Source organism: Mugil cephalus, chromosome 6, assembly GCF_022458985.1.
Source record: "Mugil cephalus isolate CIBA_MC_2020 chromosome 6, CIBA_Mcephalus_1.1, whole genome shotgun sequence".
In the NCBI taxonomy this organism is placed as follows: Eukaryota; Metazoa; Chordata; class Actinopteri; order Mugiliformes; family Mugilidae; genus Mugil; species Mugil cephalus.
The window spans coordinates 12,024,714-12,041,762 of record NC_061775.1 but is presented as its reverse complement, the minus strand read 5'-3'; the positions used below and the strand labels follow the sequence as shown (position 1 = coordinate 12,041,762).

The 17,049-nt window shown below is 44.1% G+C and overlaps 1 protein-coding gene across 8 annotated transcripts; it reads left to right on the top strand.

Moving 5' to 3' along the window:
- Nucleotides 1-5,640: 5,640 nt before the first annotated feature.
- On the top strand, nucleotides 5,641-16,904 carry sap130a (Sin3A-associated protein a). 8 transcript variants are annotated; one of them, XM_047586823.1, is made up of 21 exons: nucleotides 5,641-5,744; nucleotides 6,434-6,563; nucleotides 6,662-6,924; nucleotides 7,412-7,567; nucleotides 7,667-7,775; nucleotides 8,459-8,574; nucleotides 8,665-8,786; nucleotides 8,944-9,094; nucleotides 9,182-9,272; nucleotides 9,363-9,464; nucleotides 9,548-9,650; nucleotides 10,754-10,872; nucleotides 11,051-11,362; nucleotides 11,464-11,635; nucleotides 11,955-12,053; nucleotides 12,137-12,498; nucleotides 12,593-12,838; nucleotides 12,917-13,042; nucleotides 13,140-13,243; nucleotides 13,608-13,721; nucleotides 15,545-16,904. In XM_047586823.1, the coding sequence occupies exons 2-21, from the start codon at nucleotides 6,452-6,454 to the stop codon at nucleotides 15,701-15,703; spliced, it is 3,138 nt and encodes a 1,045-aa protein (XP_047442779.1). In that variant the 5' UTR covers nucleotides 5,641-5,744; nucleotides 6,434-6,451; the 3' UTR covers nucleotides 15,704-16,904. The 8 variants fall into 8 exon arrangements, with proteins under 8 accessions (XP_047442779.1, XP_047442777.1, XP_047442778.1 ...); XM_047586821.1 differs by having other exon boundaries at nucleotides 6,659-6,924; XM_047586822.1 differs by lacking the exon at nucleotides 5,641-5,744 and adding an exon at nucleotides 5,751-6,053.
- Nucleotides 16,905-17,049: the final 145 nt, after the last annotated feature.

Genomic DNA, 17,049 nt, shown 5'->3' with positions numbered 1-17,049 from the left:
ATCTTTGTAATTCAGCGCTCCTATGGAACAGTCTGTGTAAACGCTTGGAGTGTTTTCCCATGACCACAGCGTCTTCATGATGTTTATCCGCAGCCATAAGGATTAGACTGACACCATGTGAGTCTGTTTTCCTTTATTCATCAGGCAAATATGTCTTTTATGGCAGACAAACAGCAGCATTGTGCTATAGGCTATACTTTGTGCATCAAGACCTCATGAAGAAGTTCTGAATATTTGGAGCATCTCACATGAAAGGAAATGTTGTAGCCGCTCACAAGAGCAGCTGGTTACCCAAGTTTAGCTCTAATAAAGTGTCGCATACATGCAACTTTAAGTATATTTCCAAGATGTCTTTACATGGGAAGATATCTTGGTAAACATTTTTGCCTTCCTTGTTGTCACTGGTGAGTTTAAAACAGCGTTCCACAGATGCCACACATTTTCCTCCTGCTGCCTTTACTTGTTGTAGCCAAGTGCCATTTTTCTCAACTGAGAAAAGCTCCGGTAATAAATCTCCATCTGTTACCATTTTCAGCTGGGACACATGTGGCACCGCAGGGTCTGTGATTTAACATTATTTTGGTCCTATCTGTGCTCACACAGATCAAATTTCGGATAGTTCATCCTGTCTCTAGTATCTGCCACCCCCCCTCCCTCTCTACCCATCCCATCTCCACCACCTAACTGAGAGTGACTCTTTAGGGGAAAGGTTAGCATTATGTGAATCCAGACAGTGCCGAGTTTGAACAGCTTCACAGAGGGGGATTCATTCTTGTGGGATGATGAAGAAAAATTTAAGAAAAAAAACACCCCCACAGAATTCACATACGCATTCCACGCACATCTGGACTGCTGAATGACTTACTGCCATTGTTGTCAGGTCTCTTTGTATTTATCACGGCAATTTCGTCTAGAACTCCCAGCAACACGGCAAATGTTTCTTACGTAAGAGCGACGGTCAGCTAATTGTTTTTTCGCAGTTTGAAGCAATGCACTGCTCACAATAAACTTTGAGATGCAATCAGTGCTTCTGGCAGACATGGAGGGGACACTTGGCAACAAATCATCCGTCTCCTTCTCAAAGTCCTTGAGCACATTTTTTACTAAAAGCATGTGCGAAATACTTGGAAAAATAACTGTGGACCTCTATGTTTTGCCTTGATTTCCATGGAGATTCCAAAACTTCCTGCCTGTAGCAGTTTTGGAATGTGCCCCCGCCCCCTTAACGTTTCCACATAAATCCAGCCTAAATTTAGGGCTGTTACTGAGACGATTCAGCAAATCTTTAAGCCCGTGTCAATTGCAACTTTGTGCGGCCGTTAAACCAAGGTAGGACTCGACTGTGGTGTGATGGCAGCATGGACAAGAGCTCCACACCAGTCCTAACTGCCGGCTATCCAGCTCTAACAATGTGCGCAGTAAATGTCGCTGGGGCAGATTTGTGGCCTGTTAATGAGTGTTTGTAAATAAACGAGTAGTTTGACATTTTGGGAAACTACTTGGTTTGGCTCACTCGGTTTCCGAAGGCCAGGTCATTATTTCCGTGTGAGTCCATGTGACAGATATTTGCCGTTCCCCTCTTTATGAACGTCTGTGTTGGGCCCAACATGTGACCGTATGAGCTGTGAAGGAAAAGATTGATTGGTCTTTACCAAAGCAGCCCATGCCTGAGTAGATGGGAGACGATCTTTTTCTTCAGCTGCCTCTGTCCCTCCCGTCATCCTCTCCATGTGCTGTGGTTCAGAGGTGTCGGCTGAGATTCCTTCACCTAAGACTCTGTTAGTTTGGCATAGCAAAAAGACAGGAAACTGGAGATACTGGGAAACAGCTGTACCGTCCATTGTTCAAAAACCCACTCAAAGGAACCTCCACAGTAAAGATGTAAGATCTTAATATGCAATTTCACAGTTGTTGGTATTTTTTTTTTATTTCAAACTTTTGAATCACACCCTAGTCCTTTAGCTCCTGGTCTTACTGCATGTAGCATTAAATGACATCCCTTCTATTTTACTGCAGAAAAACAAAAAAAGCTCCTTTAAAAGTTGGGTTACTAGCATAAAAGTGCCTTGAAATGGCCTTTTAATGGACTGTTGTCAGTCTTCATGTCCTAGAGACGTCTTTTGAGTCTAAAACTATATATATATATGTTGCTTTCTCAACTAATTTGTTTCCATAGGCTCATAAAGTCTCGTGTGAATTGATTCATACACACATATATATATGTGAAGCACCATTGTTAGATTACATCCTAATCTATGTTAAGTTTAAATGTGTCTTTCTACTGTTGCGCTTTATCAAATTGCCTTGAAGTCTGTCCTTCAATGAAGCATTTACCACAAGGATAACCTCAAACAATGTAGTATTATTCCATCATCTGGGATCTGGAGTGATTTTTTTAGTACTCATTTGATTCACTAATGTATTAAACTGAGGCAGCACGGTCACAACAGCCACCTCTTGCCTGAGGCCATCTGTATGTCAGCGCATGAAACCGTGTCTTTCATTAAACATGCAAGAGACACTGGACCGTGGCTTGTTTGACTGTGGTTGACTGGCTACAGTCTGGGTCTCCGAGTGTTTCCCAGTGAATCAGCTGCACAATCCCAAAAACAGATTCACTGCTGCAGAGGAATGAGTCGATGAGTCAAAGCGAAGTATGTCTGGCATAGCAGAGAAAAGCAGTGTGGAGGTTAATCTCAGGGCTAAATGAAGACAATAGCACCTGAGTCAGTGGTAAAAATCAGACACTGTAGGTGCAGGCCCAGGTGCAGGCCACTTAGTCCTGAATCTTTAGTATAGTCAAGTCTACAGTCCCCATGAGTAATGAACAATGTAGACAAATGAGTAAGTGGCAGAATAAATGGCAGTCATCATAGGGATATAGACAGCTAGACTTGAAGAGCGAAGCTGTGTAATTCATTATGTAAAACTTCTTTGTACTTTTCATTTTCATAACAATGTTATTCGTTTAACCAGCGAGCCAAAGTATCCCAAGAAGGTTCGTCACGAGGACTTCACAAGCTTCACATTCAAAGCAACATACCAACAGGTGTATGTGAGTGACTGACGGACTGAGCGAACGAGCGAATGAGCACAGCTGGGGAATTTAGTAGGCATGCCTCGGCCTGACGGAATGGTTTATATGACCCTTTATTTCCCAGGTGTACAGGAATGATGACGTGCTTAAGCAGCCCTGAAGGACTGTGACGTTATTAGTGTCAGTGACATTAAGATTCTTGGGAATTTTCACAGATTTTTATCGTGGGCAGAGATGAGTGTTGTTTTTCTTTCCTGTTTCTTGTCTAGTACTTTCTGATAATTCAACCCTGAAACTCTAAATTAATCTCATTTCTTTGTAGCACAAAAACAGGACTCACAAATTGCAGCCATGCGAGAGGTAAGAGGTTAGAAGAAGAAGTCTTAATTTGTCTCATACACATTGTAGCACAGTGAAATAGCTTTGTGCATATCTCTGTTAGTTAGGGCAGAACACAGGGTCGAGCCAGATTTATGGTTCTGCGTAGGATCTTGAAGGTGTCAAAGTTACACTCCGCATCTTACTCCAGTGCTGTAACCGGATTTTAATTGGTCTGAAATGCCGTTCTCACCTATGTCTCAGTGGTAAACACCTTCTGCTTCCACAGACACTATTCAGACGTCTTCAACCCTTATGAACATGGTGACACTTTCGGTAAAAGTAACTGCTGTTCAACATTTATGAGCTCCAACTGCGAATGTCAGTTTTTTGAAGCGCGTAGAGGAATTCAGCCCATCTGCCGTCGCAAAAGCTGGATTCACTGGGGGCTATTGTTGAGAGACACACATGCAACACAGCGCAGTCCATCCTGGACAACATCAGGCAACCCCCTATGACACCCTGGAGGGGCAGAGAGGCAACAACAGTGGGAGGCCTCTCTAACTGCGCTGTAGGACTGAGAAGTTCAGGAGGTCCGTTGTCCCCGCAGCCATCAGACCGTACAACGCCACTGTTTAAACGCTCCCATGTAAAAATGCCTGGTTAACTGTTCATAGCTTGGAAGTTTTTTTTGCCTTGGTGCCACCCTTTTGCAGTCATGCAACGTTACTACATTCTTGTGTTGAATTTGCTGTTATGTTATGTATTTTTCTATTCTATTCTATTCTAATTTTATTATTGTAGGCCACTCTCATATGTTTGCTTGTAATCATACAGACCAACATTTATATCAACAGAGCCACCTTCTAACATGGCTTCAAATCATCTACAGCCCACACTCCATAAAGGCATTGTCTCTTAATCAGGGATGTGATTCACACCCTGTAAAAATGGATAAAGTATAGATGTCTTAAAGGCCTACAGGCAATTTTGGTTATTGGTTATCACGCTGTATTTTCCCCGTGCATTGTGAACATGTTTTCCACAACAAAACAGAGTTGACCCCATTGATTACATGTCCCATGTGAACAAAAACTCTTTGGTTTGCTGAATAGCTTCAGGGAGTGTCCTCATCTTCTGTAAAAGTCAAGTGATGAAATATTACATAAGACTGAGTGTGTGGCCTATAAGATCTTTTACTGTTTTGTGGATTGAGCCACATTCCTTTTCGTTTTTTCTTTTGTGGAAATGCAACATTGAAAAGCCCGTCCTTCTACACTTTCTTGATCTGTAAGTCAAAGTCCTACAGTAAAGCCCAAATGCATTTCTCTGATTGGCTGCTGCCCTCTAGTGTTGGAGGCCCATTATTGCAGCAGCGGTCGTGTTAAAGGAGGCTCCACCTCTGACTCGGTTGTAGCAGGAGGCTCTCGATTTGATTCAGTCTGTAAAGCGGGAATCTCTCGACTGACCGCGACAACCTGAAAGGCGAAGAGCATGTGACTGTCAACACACAGCCTGCTGCATCAGTAGACTACTCAGTTAGCTGAATGAAGCATGAAGTAGTCTGGTAGAGAAACAAGCAATATTGTACTCGTTTAAATTAATCGCAGTGTACAATGTTTTAGAGTTATAACTTTTTCAAAAACATGTCTGGTGGTGTTTTACTTGAATAAACCTAAGCCTACTTAACTTAGACTGATATACCATGTAAAACCCCCCTGGCATCTGTTCATTTTGATCATATCAATGCTGCTCACATGTTATGCATTTATAATATTAGCCAAATGTTATTATCCTCTGAAGGGAGAGAGTATTTCTGTACTATTTCTGTTTCTGTGTACACTACCTTTTGAAAATATGTTTTAAGGATATGAGTTATTCTTCCCTAATTAATAAATACTTCGTTATAAAACCTTACTATAACGCTGTGTATTGGCTGTCACCGGCATAGTCTGCATTTGTTGATTTTACATGGCGTCAATGATATACGGTTATCTGGCAGTCCCGTCTCCGATTGGTCCATTATCTAGTAGTCTCATCTCTGATTGGTCCATTATCTAGTAGTCCCATCTCTGATTGGTCCATTATCTAGTAGTCTCATCTCTGATTGGTCCATTATCTGGTAGTTCCATCTCTGATTGGTCAGTTTTCTAACAGCCTCGTCTCCGATTGGCTGGCCTTCCCGTCTTTGATTGGTGGATTATCTGGCCTTCCCGTCTGTGATTGGTCGATTATGTGGCTGCCTCGTCTCTGATTGGTTGAATGGAGCACAGACTAGGCCCGGTTCTTCCTGAGCGTTCTTCCGGTTTACATGTTGGAAAAAAAGAAAAGACGAATGGAAAAAATTGTAATCCACAAAGCAACTATTGCCTAATAACTCAGCGACACGGTAACGTCTGCACACAAAAAGAAATGTGTTTACTCGTTACGCGGCGTGAAGTTTGCGCCGTTGTGCTGCTCAGAAAGTTGTGGATTTAGAAGGAAAGGAAGGCGGTTTCAGGGTTAACGATTGTAGCGTTAGCCCGCAGCTAGCTCAGATAGCTGGCTAACAGGGTAGCCTTTAGTTTTAAGGCTCCCCAACCAGAACCAGGGTCCACGGTGGACATTATCTCACTTCGACGACTGATACCCAGTCTGGTCATTTTTATGCAGGCAGTTCAAAAGCGGCTTTTGTGCGTGGACGTTAACTTGATATTGGGTAAGCAAGGTTGTAGTTGTAGTTGTCGAGCAGTTTTGTTTCATATGGTAATACTGCACAAGACGTCAAACAAAGGTCCATAACGTGTCCGCGTGTCCTTCCCACACGTATGTGGAACTTGTCTGTATCAAATTTTATCAAAGCGATTTTCCTGTTGCTGTTTGGTTGACCCGGGCTCATGTGCTAGCTGGTTACGGCTACGATTCTCTCCATTAGCCTGTTTATGTCCCCGCGCTGCCTGTGAAGGGTTAAAGTGGTGGGCTTTTGTTGTTGTGGTGCATGATCAGTGTAAAGAATCGCTCTTATTAACTTAGTTTAACGTTTCGTGGTATCTTAACTGTGTGTTTGTTACTTGAATTAACGCAGACTCACTCTTCTAGGTCATAAATAGTTAAAAAATGAGCTCCCAGCAATTCCCCCGTCACGGGCTGCCTGCTTCCAGCGGGGGACCACCTCAGATCCCTGCTGCTGGAAACCTGGTGCCTGTCAATCAGCCGTCAAATGCTCCAGGTACCATCTTATTATTGCAGTCACCCACAGCACACTCCGCGAACAGTGGAGAAGATACCTGTTAATTCATTTAAAAGCAAACTGTTATGTCTTAGCAGGTGGAGATGCTGACAGCAGTCGGGAGGCTGAACATGGTCAGCAAACTCACCCGCCTGCCGGGGGCGGGGGCGCCTTGGCTTTCAGAGATGACAAGCAGGAGACGATGGTGGTCAGACCCTACCCGCAAGCACAGACCCACGGCCAGCCGCAAGCTGCCCCACAGGCCGTGCCCATCCAGCCCGGCACACCTGTGACTGTACCTGCCTCGTCAGTCCACCTCCCACAGGGCCAGCCTGCAGGCCTCACGGACGCACAGATGAAGGTGAGGTTACATGGTGGACCATATTTGTCAGCAGCAGGGAACAGTGATTGAAAAGTAAAATTTAAAACTTTAATGTTAGTCCAAGCAGCTTGAGTCTTGTTCAACAATTTGGTTTAGAAGAATCCACCTTACAACTGAAAACATAGCTTTGCAAAGTATTTGCTGAAGAAGCTGTTTGTTTGTTTGTTTTTTTTTGCAATTTTATAAGTGTTACTGTTTTTATGATCACGTAATCGGGTAAACAATTCTGAAACATTTTTTGGAGCAACTTAAACTGGAAGGACTTTGTCAGGTACTCATTTTCCTTTATGGCAATTTAGTCAATGATTTTGACTCTAAGCTCGGTGAAGATAGTTTCATATTTAAATATTGAAAGTCATACTGCAACAACTTTGATATAGAAATGTGTTACTTTTTGTTTTTATGACATTCTAACACCCTCCAAAGTTAAAACAGAACTCTGTTTGTTTGTGTCATTTTTTTTAAGGTCCTGAAGTCAAACCCAAGTCGTCTTATTGCTCCAGCACCAGCCTCCAACCAGGCTCATATACCCCCGAAGGTGCCCAGTCACATCACTGTCACCCTAGAGAGTAGTATAGCTTCGACCCCGTCCATTTCTGTGGCACCCATCAGTGCCCCACCGGTGAGAGCACTGACTGAACATTGACTGTTACTTAATGACTGTTATGTTCCTTTTTCCTGTTGAGTACTAAAGTCTTGGACTGTATTCTTGTTGTTTCAGGGTCATCCCAACGTTAACGTTGCTAATATTCAGATCATTAGGGGCGGTGGTCCCACGCTGCAGATCCCTGCAGCCCCCACCCAGACCTTCACATCTCATTTACCTCGAGGTATGTCTGATGTCAAAAGCACCTTGTGTCATTGAAATGCTTGTCCATTTCCCACTGACTTGTAGGGGAGGGATTTTATTGATAACGATGCCATTATTGATTCTGCTTATCATTCCAATTCTTTTATCAATTAAATTTTTAGTTTAGAAAAAGTAGGCGTTCATGGTTTCATGTAAACAACAGCAGTTTTATGGAATTTCTAAACAAGCGATAAGACCTTGTGTAAGAAAACAAATAGGAAACTGGCCACTGGATCTTCACTAGCACTGCTCTGCTGAGGCTTAGCGATAGCTGCCCTCGTTGACTGGAGAACGCGTGACACTCTTGGCATTTAATGCCGTGTGTCGTCCACAAATGCTTCAGCATGTTGGTGGTGTTGCTGCCCTTACTTTAAATTATGGCGCATAAGTTGCACGTTATCGCATCTTCCCTGTGATGTGAATGACGTGCTTCGAGTAAAGATTGTTCTTCCTTCGTTATGGCGGTTGGCAATCATCTTTTAGGTGCATTACCGCCATCATCTGCACTGGGATGTAAAGAGGAGGGGAATCGATTAGCATGAAGGCTAATGATATCGGTGAATTGAACCAGTTGGAATCAGTTCTTTAAAAGAGCCGGTTATCGATGCCCAATCCGTGCTGAGTTGTTGCATCCACTAAATCAACATATTCATTCTCCTGCAGGGGCTGCTGCAGCAGCTGTTATGTCCAGTGCTAAAACCGTCTTGCGGCCAGCCACCGGAGCAAGTGCGGGCCCCGGCCAGGCCACAGTGCAGCACATTATCCACCAGACTATTCAGGTTTTTTTTACACACCTTAGTGTAACGAAATTGGGCTATTATGTATATTTAGAGAAAGTGTCTAATAGAATTGTATTTGTTTGTCCACAGTCCCGCCCGCCGGTAACATCCTCTACACCTGTGCATCCAGTAGTGGCCCCTATCTCAGCAACTAGAACTCAGTCCCCAGTTATTAATCCAACAGTGACACACCCTGCAGAGGTGGCACATGGGTGAGTACAGTAGTAACATAAGCAGAGAGCACTTTTGACTCTCAGATTGTTTGATTTGTCAATGGGGCAACCTTGTGTGTGCGCATTGTGATGAGGATTCACTCTGGTATATACCAAACCTGTTGAGGTCAGTAATCACACTTTCTCACAACTTCAGCCGTCCAGCGCTGACCATTCACACCCCGGTGCCCACGGTTAGTATTCAGAGGCCCCAGACATCCCGTGACACTGCCACACGGATCACTCTGCCCTCACATCCTCCTGCAATTGGAGCTCAGAAGCCCCAGCCTCCTCACACCATGGCACAGGTTACTGCTTCTCCTTGACTGCCCGCAAAAATACTGAATAATGAACGCATGCAATGGCTAAATTGAGTATGTGTTTGTCCAACACAGAAGCCCATCTTCAGTACCGTGACACCAGTAGCTGCTGCAACTGTGGCACCAATTGTTGCCACTAACACTGTACCATCAACAACCACAATAGGTATTGGATTTTTGTATTAATACCGTTGTTAGACAGTCATCTTGTTAGCACCCAGAGCTCTATCTCTACTCCTGTTTTCCTAATTTTCAGGCACTGTCCCACATACTCAAATGACTAATAGCACTATTGTCACCATGACAGTGCCCTCACACTCTCATACTCCAACAGGCACCACCTCTACCATCCCCGTTGGTAAGTTGGCCCTTTTTGTCTCACTTGTTTTTAAAGTGTGTGCTGCTACAGTGTTTCTCCTAACCATCCTGTGGTGTTCACAGCCAAAGTGGTTCCTCAGCCCATCAGCCACACTTCATCCCGCGTGCAGCCCGACTACCACAGGTCATCTCCCAACCCTGCCATGGAAACTAGAAGTGAAAACAGGTGATACCCGGGTGCAGACTGAGCAGAATTTAGTGTGACTCAGTGACGCGGTTGTAGATTTTTCCGTGAATGCTCGGATAAGTTACATGTCTTACACAGTTTGGTCATTATTGAAGTAAATATGAACCCTGTAGTAAATGGACATTGGAAGTAACATTTCACAAACATTATAAATACATTGACCCGTGGACCTGACAATACAAAGTATTACCGACACCGCCTCTGGCAAATGCTGCAGCTTGCAGGTATTTTTTTGAAGCAAGTCCAGAGTTCACTGCTCCACTCTGTGTCACTCCCAACCGTCCTGTAAAGTTTTTGCACTTGTACGTTGATTCACCATCTTAGTTTAGTGTGATTTCAAATTCAAGTTGAAAATGGCAACCTGATGGGGAACCTTGTTGAAAAGTCAGCGAGTGGCCCAAGTTACTATAACCCATCCTCTGGGAGGACACTGCACTAACTGTTGGCTAGGAAGTTGAAGCTTATCAAGCAACAAGAAGGCCTGTTAAAATATCCATCTTCACAGCAGAAATTAACATGTTCACAGCCCGATATAGTCTTTTAGCAAGTCTTCACAGCAAATTTCCCCATCCATGACAGATCTATGTGGATGAATTTAACTCAGCTGCGTTAAGGCTTCAACATATGTGTAACTGAGCGTGTGGTTGCTTCCACTGACAGATGTGTGCTTTCCCTAAGTCACGTTCCACCACTTAAATGCTTTTGAATACGCAGGATGTTAGGCGTAGTCAGACAATGCTGGAGACACCACACTGAGCTTCAGAACTACTCTTCAGAATCTAATGGCTGAAGTCACAGATGGGCTGTCCATCCCCAGAGCCATCCTACTGGTCTGGCTAAAGATAGATGCACTGATTTAAAATGTGTAGAACTGGACATAATATTATATTGATGGAAGCAGATTTCATTCACTGCTGGGAAACAGTGGTTCACATATATATGGGTGTGGAGACTAGTAAAGAAAATATGAGGAAATAACTTGTAGTTAATTAGGTAATTGAGACGCATCTAATAATGATTAACCAATTTGGTTTGTAAATCAGGTTTAATCTTGTTTTAACGTCTTTGTTATTGTCTTCAAGGACTCCTGTGCCAGTGCAGTTCCAGTATTTCCTGCCGGCTTACTCTTCATCATACTCCCCTCTGACACACACCTACACACCAATCAGCAGCTCTGTACCCACCATCCGTCAGTATCCTGGTAAGCACTGCTAACCAATGTTGTTTTGTTGGCAGGCATTTCTAATTATTTTAGAGTAATGTCTATAATTAATGCCAAGCTTGGATTGTGAGAAACTTTTTCTGTGTCTTAAGTGCTCAGTTAAGTATTTTCAACGTAGCACTGAGATCTCATTGTAACTTTATTTTTCCTCACCAAGTTACTCCTCAAGCTCCGAGTTCTGCGCTGCCCACTCAGGCAGGAGTGGGCGTGGCCACCACTGTCCATCTAAATCACATGCAGCTGATGGCAGTGGATCGGATTGGCATCCCATCAGCACAAATCAGCACCCAGGGGATCCAGCCTGCACCTATAGCTGCACAGGGCATTCAGCCGGCACCAATAGGAGTTCAGGGCCTGCACACATCCGCGCCAATCACCACACAAGGAATACAACAGGCGCCGATAGTCACTCAGCAGCAGCAACAACAGCAACAGCAACAACAACAACCACAGTCTGAAGCCAAACCTGGTAGCTGCTGCGTTAATATTGTTGTACACAAAACAACGTTGTGTTGATGAGTAATCGTTTGAGATGTTGGCTGTTTTTAATGCATGTTTTATTCAATTCAGGGGTTGTTTTGGCTGACGCCTTTGTAGCCAGCCCCATCAGCAGCACATTCAGCACCACCCAGCCGGTAGCCACCATGGTGCAGGCGCACACCCAGGGAGGAGTAGGGGGAGCTCCCACACTGGTCTCCTCCCCTAGACCCAGCATTCTCCGCAAGAAGCCCGCTAATGAAGGGTGAGTAGACACTGGCACAATAAAGAAAAACTTCACTCTGGATTTTCTGTTGCTGTTGACAACACAGCTGCTAGCAGCGTGTCACCTGAGCATAGATGTTAAAACAAATCTCTTTCCCTGGATTTGGCCAATCATTACACACTGCGGCAGCATTAACTCTCATTTTTCAAACTCAATGACCCTAAAATTGTTACTTACTTACTTACTTACTTACCAGGCTTTTTACTGGTGCATAGTCACTCTGCAGCAGGGGGACATTCAGCATAGGAAGATCCACATAAAATAATATAAACAACATTTCTCTGTGATGGTGTTTCAGGTGTGTTCGTAAGAACCTGATCCCCGTCCAGCCCAGTGAACCTGGCACCGGCAGAATGGAGGGTGGTGTGAGAGGAGCAGGATCTCCGCGGCCAGCAGGGTGAGTTGTGTCACACGGGTCACATCCGTGTTTACATCCCTTCCTGTCCTGTACGACCTGACACTTTTTGATTCCTCTCACAGTGTGAAGCCCAAAGCTGAGGTGCACATGACTGTGGCCCCTCCCGTCATGGCCACAGTAGAAGCGCTGCCTTCTCAGGGAGGAGAGCAGCAGGCGGTGTCGTCTAACGCTCAGCACCTCGCCCAAGCCATCCCCACCATGCTTGCCACACCTGGACCTGTGCCTCCCTCCCAGCCCTCCACTGTCCTCTCATCTCTGCCAGCAGCCATGGCTGTGACCCCCCCTGTTCCCGCTTCAATGGCCAACACTGTGGCCTCCCCCACTCAGCCCGCAGCCAGTAGCACTGCAGCCTGTGCGGCCAGCTCCACTTGTCCAGATGTGAAAATCAAACAAGAGGTGGAGACAATGGACACCTCTCAGCCAGGTGAGTTTCATTTCCACATCTTTGTTATGAGATCTGGGAAATTCACGAACGTGTGAAAATGGAAACATGAACACAAACGTATCCGTCCCCTCAGATCCTAATGTGAATATGTCGTCAGCACCAACCCTCACCACCCAGGCCTCCACCCTGAACGCTCCTGCCACGGGAGATTTGATTCCCGGGGCCTCACCGAGGAAGAAGCCCCGTAAGCAGCAGCATGTTATTTCTACTGAGGAGAGTGAGATGGTCGAGACCAACAGCACAGATGAGGAGAAGGCTCCAGGCAGGCCCATTACTGGCAGGGCGGAGAGGCGTGAATCTCCACCTAGGGAATATGTCGGTATGTAGTGTCAACTTGTTGATTCAGTAATAAATAATTAACCGTGACTTTGTTTAACACTTGGGTTTTGTCTCAAAGATGAAGAAGGAGTGCGTTACGTGCCAGTCAGACCTCGTCCACCTGTTACCCTGTTGCGGCACTATCGTAACCCCTGGAAGGCTGCGTACCACCACTTCCAGAGGTACAGCGACATCCGGGTCAAAGGTCAGTAGTTTACAATGTTCAGTCAAAAACACACACATTTTATGGAGCTACTGACTTTTTATTTCTAACAATTATTATTTCTGCTTTTCTTTCTCAGAGGAGAAGAAGGGCAGCTTGCAGGATATGGCCAATCAGAGAGGGGTGGCCTGCAGAGCACAAGGCTGGAAAATTCACCTGTGTGCTGCACAACTCAGACAGTTGGTGAGTGCTGAGCTCAAACCAACACACAGATATGTCTGTGATACTAGTTACTGCAGTTACTCAAAATTATCATTTAATTCGTGTCTAATAATTTAGTTTTGTCTTTAAAGCAGAGAGAAATGTGTTGTTTGTGATGCTACAATATGAACACAAGAGCAGAGCATAAAATTTACTGGCATCCAGCAAGAACTCTTTTAGTAAAAGTTTGATTTTAATTTTAGGGATACTGTAACTTGTAGGGTTATGGTTAGACGTTTATTAAATCTCTGCAGTGTGACTATGGCAGTTCACTGCCTGTAGTTACCACAACAAGTAAAGCAGCCACACGTAATAATAATTTAATAATTTGTTACTTGCACTTCAGTCGAGTTTGGAGCATGATGTGTACAGTCGTCTCTCCACCCTCCAAGAAGGCCTGATTCCAAAGAAGAGGGCGGGCTCTGATGATGACCTCCACCGAATCAATGAACTAATACAGGTAAGGTTATCACAGGGCGCTTATATCTGCATGCACAAAATGGAAATGGAACCCGTTTACTTTTAAAAGGCAGGGGCACATTCCCATGTATATCATAGGGGTGAACTACTTGCAATTTTTCAAAGTCGACTAATGTGGTAAAAGTCGAGTCAAGTAGTTGATGACGTCACACAAAAACACAGTAGAAATCACAATGAAATCTATATCCTGAACACATACTGCTATGGAGGCTTTTCCGCAAGGTACCTGAAGCTTAAATTAGAATTAGACAAACTTTAATGATCCACGAGGGAAATTATTTTGTCACCATAGCTTAATAAATAAAATGAGATTAAATTAAAGTAAAATAAAAATAAGCAGTATAATCAAAAAAATGTACAGAATTAGCATTATGAAAATATACAAAAGTAGTTTGCAAAGTAGTGTCCAAGGTGATGTTTGGCCAGTTGCATAGCAACAGTGATGTGGATCGTGTCGTCAGTTTCTCGTCAATGGTGTTTCCTTACCGGCTGTTGGCCGTAGCCCACGTCAACACCATAAACGCCGTCAGTCTGACACTTCTAACATGTAGCTGTCACTCGTCAAACTACTCTAAATCCCGCCTCTCGCGTGGTGAATAAACTGACACAAGGATAAAAAATATCCCCTACAAGCACAGCAACAATCTGTGTTTACATGCAGAGCTATGCTCAAAATTCGACTTTCTGACTATGGTCCTTGTCCCAGTTTACATGCAACGGAGAAAGTTGAATAACTCACGCGAGCATGTCCTCCTCCTCGACACTAGGTGGCGATATATGTCTTTTCAACGGGTTAATACCATGTTAACGTGTTTACATGCACTTAAGTTCTTCTGTTACTGGGTTTTTTCACGTACATGTAAACACACTGAGTGTGAACTAATAGAACAGAATACTGTACATGGGTGTTCAGCCTATAAAGCTCGGGACCATCAATAGTGTTTAATAGTACTTCCCAGTGTGTTATAATATAATATAATGTAGCCTGGATAAAAAGAAAAAAATGCCGTATATTTCTGAACCGCTGCTACTTTGCTGCTATGACCCACTGAGCTCCTCACTTGTCTTCTTGGAGGCGTCCGTGTTGTTATCGTCACGTGATCTGCAACGAGTCGACGTCCTGCTTAAAGTGGCCATAGTCGACTCTTCGGTACAATGCCCAGTATTTAGACGGACGGATAAATAGATGGACACAGGCGTTTTTGTTTTCAGTGAAGTTTCAGCTAAGGCTTCATCTGTAGCTCGATCACACTCGATTCCAAAGGAAACTCAGGACCTTACATCACAAGTTAACTCCTCCTAAATTGAGCAGGAATAGACATCACTCATACTTGGGCCCAAATGAGTTGGGCAACCCCATGATCTACGAGGATAAGCATAGGGCGTTGCCATAAAGTGATATCTGCTGCAGTTAAAGCTTTTGGAACTACAAGTATACGAGCATACGAAATATTTATATGACGGTTATATCTGACACGAGGTGAAAGTCTAGATATCAAAAGTTGATGAGTTAAAATCTCACCTCCACCTCTGATTGAAGAATAGACAACACATGTACACCACATCTTTCTCATCCGTGTCGCTTTGCCTTTTGCGTTGATAGTTCAGAGGTTTAAAAAGTTACAGCAGCTGCTTTTGATTTGACTGGCAGTTAAACTAAGATTGTTGCAGTTGCGTTAGAGCTCTTGCACGTTCGATTTCTTTTGTGAGGTAGTTAATTCATTGCTCCCTGCCCATCACAACAACCAAATCATTTCAGTTTACCAGCACGGTCGCCGTAGTAATGTGTCCATTCGTCCTCAGGGTAACATGCAACGCTGTAAGCTGGTGATGGACCAGGTGACAGAAGCCAGAGACACCATGATGAAAGTGCTCGACCACAAGGAGAAAGTGCTGAAGCTCCTCAACAAGAACGGAGGCGTCAAGAAGTCCTCAAAACTGAAGCGCAAAGAACGGGCATAGGCGCGACGCTCCCGCCCGTCGACCACCACCCCTGCCCCCGTCTCCGAAGGGGTGAAGCAGCTGCTCAGAGTTTTGGTGCTATGATTTGCAGCAAACAATCACACCTGAGAGCGGACAGAGAGAGAAGTAACTGGAGGGCTTCACGCATCAGAAACGCCCATCAGGAACAAGTTCTCATTCAAGACACAACGCACATAAAGCGTGGAGCAGTGTAGGTTACATTAGAGTGGCCAAGAAGACGGCCGCAGCCCCCCCTCCCCTCCTCTTTTTTTTTTTTTTTTTTTTTTTTAATTTCAAAGATCCCTGAGATCATTTTTACTAACCTAACTTCTGCCTCTTCTTTTAGGACAAACTGAAGCAGGCGCGTAGTGGTTCTATAATATTTGGCACTAAATGCAGGTGCAGTGAATCTGACACCCGGCATGTCCCATAAGAAGAGTTTCAGTTCAGGTGAAAGACCCCGGAGTTATCGAGTCATTTAAAACGAGTCCTTTATCAAACCGCGTGTATACAGACTAATCTCAGTCGTGCTGTTTTCATCAGTCTGTGCCTTCATTTTGTCAGAGTACATGAACCCGACGGGGACATTTGAAAGCTGTTCCACATGCTCTAAAAAAAAAAAAAAAAAAAAAACGGGATTCAAAGAAAAGTGTCAGGTCAATTTCACTACCCTTTTTTCATCCTGCACCTGCGTCTTTTTGAGTTGATTAGCTAATCTGATAAAAAAAAGTACTTCAGTGGTTTGGATTAAACACGAGTGAATGTGTCAAATTGAGTATATGGGGGGGGAGAAAAGGCTCTTAAAGGACGAGCAGTGTGCTTGGATTGAAAGTGAGAACGTCGGGTCGATTTATTTAAAACTGTTTTATTTAAACAGTTTTATCCACTTGAAGATTAAACGTCCCGACGCTTTCATTCAGAGTGCTTGAAAAGGAAGAGGGTGACCATCCCTGTGATCACAACGGCTTATTGAATTCCTGTAAAAAAAAAAAAAAAAAAAAAAAACGCTGTAAATGTACTTTTGGTTTTTCATTGACCTGGTTCTTTTCAAGTTTTGTACTCAATGAAACATTTTGTGCTGTGAGACGCGGCCGCTCCGCGTCGACCAAGTGTAACGACGTGAGACGAAGTGGGCCTGAAGCATCCAGCCGTTGTACATTGTTTTTGTCTGTGTAATTATAGTAAAGATACTTAAACAACATGTCATTTTCACGTTGATTTTTCCACCTTGTGTCTTGTTTTTTAATATTTGATTTGATCTTGTTGGAGGTCCGCTGACGATGGCTGCGTTTCCAGGTCTTTTGTGTGTGTGCTGTTCAATGGGACTGAGCCACCATTAACACACG

Coding starts and splice junctions, on each gene's coding strand:
- sap130a (XM_047586821.1), top strand. CDS start 6,452: ATGAGCTCCCAGCAATTCCCCCGTCACGGGCTGCCTGCTTCCAGCGGG. Junction 13,244..13,607: donor CTGCACAACTCAGACAGTTG/GTGAGTGCTGAG, acceptor CTTGCACTTCAG/TCGAGTTTGGAGCATGATGT. Junction 13,722..15,544: donor GAATCAATGAACTAATACAG/GTAAGGTTATCA, acceptor ATTCGTCCTCAG/GGTAACATGCAACGCTGTAA.